The sequence below is a fragment of the Theobroma umbraticum genome, unplaced genomic scaffold (genome assembly GCF_002168275.2).
Source record: "Theobroma umbraticum cultivar Fairchild unplaced genomic scaffold, ASM216827v3 scaffold_95.0, whole genome shotgun sequence".
NCBI classification, from domain to species: domain Eukaryota; kingdom Viridiplantae; phylum Streptophyta; class Magnoliopsida; order Malvales; family Malvaceae; genus Theobroma; species Theobroma umbraticum.
This window is the reverse complement of record NW_018397257.1, coordinates 5,929,424-5,933,757: the sequence shown is the minus strand read 5'-3', so window position 1 is coordinate 5,933,757 and position 4,334 is coordinate 5,929,424. Positions and strand designations below refer to the sequence as shown.

Genomic DNA, 4,334 nt, shown 5'->3' with positions numbered 1-4,334 from the left:
GCAGCAGCTTACTGGAATCAAACAGAAACCACAAAAACCAGAGAAATTTGCCTTGGTAACAGAAATATATACATTTGCTCCAGGATAAAACCAAAAAGTTCATAGGCAGAAAAGGCTTGTTCATTCAAGTTTAATCAGTTCATACACACAAATAGAATTAGAGAGTGGCAATGCCAATGCAACAACGAACAACATTAGCAGATTCAGGACCCCAACAATGCAATTTAAATAACACGACTAGAACCATGTCAAACCAAATAGGAGCATCTACCTACCTCTTATATTTTAACAAATGAGATGACATCACAAATACCCCCCAACAAAATGATAACTTAGCCACATGGTTAAACAATCATGCCAGCAAATATTAGAAAATATCTTATTTATTGACAACTTTATTTATATGTTTCATTTTCCTTCAATTCTGTTGACTGAAAAAAAGGACCACTTTGTCAATCATGAAATTGATATGCTAAGAAATAAATAGAAAAACCTGTCAAACAAACCAAATATTCTATTCTTCCTCTTAAGTACTGATGTAAGTTAAGTTTCCAATAAAAATATACATAAATTAATGTGTTTGCTCATTAATTATAGAATGTTGAGTATCAACATGGCAACTTTAAAGCTTTAGTTACCATGTTTTAAGTATAGCTTGGTCTGGGTAAAATGTTCATTATTTACATCAATAAATTGGCCAAAAATTGAGGGATGTTCAAGCTCTAAGTGCCCTATTCTTCTATTCACTCTAGGCTCGCCATGTCAATATATGACGCACCTGCTATATGAACTCAGCATGCAAAAACTCATGGGTACAGGATAAAGCTAGCATGCATGGCATCATAACTTCATACTGCAGGGTTTTGCTTTTTGCTTTAAAAAAACATAGAGAGTGTTAAATTCTGCCCCAATAATAGGTAATGAGGACTTATAAAAACAATATATTTCTTTTAACATCTCAAAAAGGTACTATCAAAATTCAAAGTGAAAAACTTGAGAGACAACATAGGAAAGAAAAGAAAAGAGTTAAACATACTGTAAGCCTCCAGCAATGCAGTGCAGCAGGATGCAGGCACCGGGGATGAGGGTAGCTCCCTTAGCACATGCTGCAGATCAAACACCTCAGCTGATTAAGGAACCATGACATTAATCTGATAATCACAAATGGCATAATGTACTGAAAAGAATTACCTTAACACAGTCTCCCACAACATGAGCATCCTCATCAGAACCAAATTCAGTCTTGCCTAAATTACAAAATGGAAGACAAGAAACACAGCCTTAATTTGAATGGCATGTCAACAAAATAACTTATCCACAAGTAATGTAAAAAACAGTTAAGAAATCCAAAAAAGCAAATATGTGGATATTCTAAAATAATCATCAAGTTGAAATGAAAAGATACCCTGTTCATATTCTTGAACTCTGTGATCAACCTCCTCAACATCTGCAGACTGACGTAGAATTCCCTCAACTTTAGTTCCTGTTGTAGAAACATCATAAACAGTAAGTGAAAGTAAAAAAGTGTAACAAAGAAGTAAGAAAACATTTCTTCACTCTTATCCTCTTCAGGTCTCTTCATGTAATCAGTGAAATTCCCAGTTTGTTTTTAAAAAAAGTCCCACTACAAATTAGTTTTATAAACTCAACCAGATCATAAAGTTTAATTACATATCCAAACTATCCTAAATAGACGGAATACCAGAAGGGCAATTGCTATTGGGGTTGGGCAATCTAGCCTAGAAAATGGCTCAGAAGTTCAGACCTAGAATGAGATAAAAACAATTGATGATCAAAAGAGCATCTGCGCAGAGAAATTTTCACCTAAGTTCATCAAATTTTCACATTAATTAGAAAAGAAAACTGCCAGCCTTGCAAAGGATCATAATTTGCAGACATAGAAAGACATAGGATCCAGTGCTACATTAAAATCAAAATATCAGCAGCTGTGTGGGTGGAACGATGGGGTAACAAAAACTGTATTGCCAGTTTCATTTTAATCCTTAATATATTTAATTGAAGCAACACCAATCTTACGGTTGGCTTCTATTGCAATCTGGACATTTGTGCATGTGGGGGTGTGTGTGAGGTCAACCCAAAACCTCTCCACCTGCTTCTTTCAGACCACTCCCCATCTATAGTCTACAAAGAGAAAACCTACATAACCAAGAGATCCTTACAGCAGCAAAATGTTTTACTACATGAAGCTATGGATATCTATGTTGTAACCATATGAATTGTCATGCACCTCCCCTAACTGTTATGATCATAAGAAAAAACCAATTTCTAAGATCAAGACTACAAAATTTCTAGAGAAGACAACAGTATGCAAGAAGGATTTGCTTTCCATAAGAAATAACACAACACCAGAAAGAATAGGTCAGTAACATATTTAATAACAACTTAAAATCACCACTAACCAAACTTCTCAAGAAACCGCAGCGCTTTCTCTAGGAATGATGGGCTCCCATCAATATCTTCAAGTGCAAGCAAAATTGGTCTACCAACAACCAACGATTTAACAGTGCGTTTGTCTCTCCCTAAAAAGAATCGGAAAATCTAGTAAAGTGAAGAAATAGCAGAAGAATCGGTCGACAATCGATGGTGATCATCAAATAAAAAAGAAGCAACTATGGAAACAAACATTGATGGAATGACCCTTCAATTGTATCACTTGTGTCATTTCGGAAAATCCCATTGTGTCCCATGACGAGTGCAGCACTTGGCGCTTGTGCAAGCGCATGTTCTAGGGCTGACTTCCACTCATACAAATCCTCTGACGTCTCTGCCTGAAAATTAGAAGCAACAAGGCAGGTATTAACTTGCTGAACATTTTCTACAGGAAAATGACAGACTAGTGGTCATTCAAATATATCCAAAAATAAACAAATACATAAAAAAATAACTGAAACAATATTCAACTACAGAGGAAGCACCTTAAGAGTAAAAGCCCGTCCATCACGTCCATCAGGAAACAACACAGTCAACAATTTTTTATCTTCTCTAACAACAACACTGCAAACAAGAGCGACTATAAGCAAGACTAATGTGACACTATCATAAAAAACATACAATGACTATCCACACCTTCCAGAATTATTCAAGTCAATGCCCCCCAAAGTCAAATTAACTTCACCACCCCTTTGTGGTAGGGCACTCTGCAAGAAAATTATAACAATAAGCATTGTTTCAAGTAACTCCTGAAAATAATCTTCTAACAAACATTCAATACATAACAAGCAAGACAATGATCAGATTGTGCTTCTCTGTGTAGGAAAATATAGCAAAAAGCATTTGCTTCAATTAAGTACAGAAAATAAGACCTCTAACCAACATCTTAAAAAGTGAAACATGAAAATTATCAGTCTCTTCCCCTTTCCCTCTCTCTTAAACGAATTTGAGGGGAGGGATGGAATACATAGATAGATCAAATCATATAATCAATTGCATATTCCCTAAAACCACATGCAAAAGCTGAGAAATATAATGTTATTTCCATGCAAGCCACAATGTTGGACTAGCGTGAAGATGAAAACTCCTAATTAATAACTTATGCAGAGGGTAATTGAGACTTCTCTCTTCAGTCTTCACCTTTTACCTGTAGGATAAGGGGGAGAATTGTAGACAAAATCATAACGCATTCTTTTCTCATGCACTGAATATTTTACTTTCCCCAAACCATGCTTCATAAAGAGTGACATAATAAGTAATTCCATCCAAACCACAAGGTTTCCTCTTACAACTAAAATAGAGACTTTATTTCCTGATAACATTTGTAGCGTGTGTTCCAGGACGTTAATAGGATATTACATCATGAGGAAGCGCCATGCTTGCACATAACCATATCCATAGGACAAATCTCAATAGAACCTCAAAAATGTTACACAGGAAAAAAGAAAATCGTGTCATGCTAAGGGTGATAATTCATAAAGTGCCCTACCCTCTAAAATGGAAAAGGTGGCACATGTGGTTGCAAGGTCAGAAAGGCACATCCTGTACCAAGCCACAGTTCCTTCCCTAGCCACAAAGTGAAGACATTCAACTCATCCTAGTTAATCATACTGCCTCACTGGGTCAAAATTCAAGCTTTAAATTCTGCCACCAAAAGAGGCCATCAATGGTGACACAGCCCTTAAGAGTGTCAGCAAGAGGATAGTAGGAAGCAACTCTCTTCCTACCAAAAGTTGTTACACGTATTCACCCTTTGTAATGTGTTGCAAACCATGTGTCGATTCTCTCTGAGGTGACAACGACAGGCATGTTCAACTGGAAGGACAGAAAGGCTTTTACGTTGAGAAGGTAAAACTCTTAACCCCTAAGACAAGGCACTAAAG

At 36.4% G+C, this 4,334-nt stretch overlaps 1 protein-coding gene across 2 annotated transcripts in view; it reads right to left on the bottom strand.

The window, feature by feature from the left end:
• The window catches only part of LOC110411813 (Rho GTPase activation protein (RhoGAP) with PH domain-containing protein), a 25,801-nt gene that overhangs the window by 17,230 nt on the left and 4,237 nt on the right, over positions 1-4,334 (bottom strand). For both annotated transcript variants that reach the window (XM_021422141.2, XM_089782855.1), the window contains exons 4-10: positions 3,088-3,158; positions 2,937-3,015; positions 2,645-2,789; positions 2,421-2,540; positions 1,406-1,483; positions 1,192-1,247; positions 1,037-1,106 (exon numbers count right to left, since the gene is read on the bottom strand). In XM_021422141.2, coding sequence (XP_021277816.1) covers positions 1,037-1,106; positions 1,192-1,247; positions 1,406-1,483; positions 2,421-2,540; positions 2,645-2,789; positions 2,937-3,015; positions 3,088-3,158 — 619 coding nt within the window. The remainder of the gene's footprint in view (positions 1-1,036; positions 1,107-1,191; positions 1,248-1,405; positions 1,484-2,420; positions 2,541-2,644; positions 2,790-2,936; positions 3,016-3,087; positions 3,159-4,334) is intronic.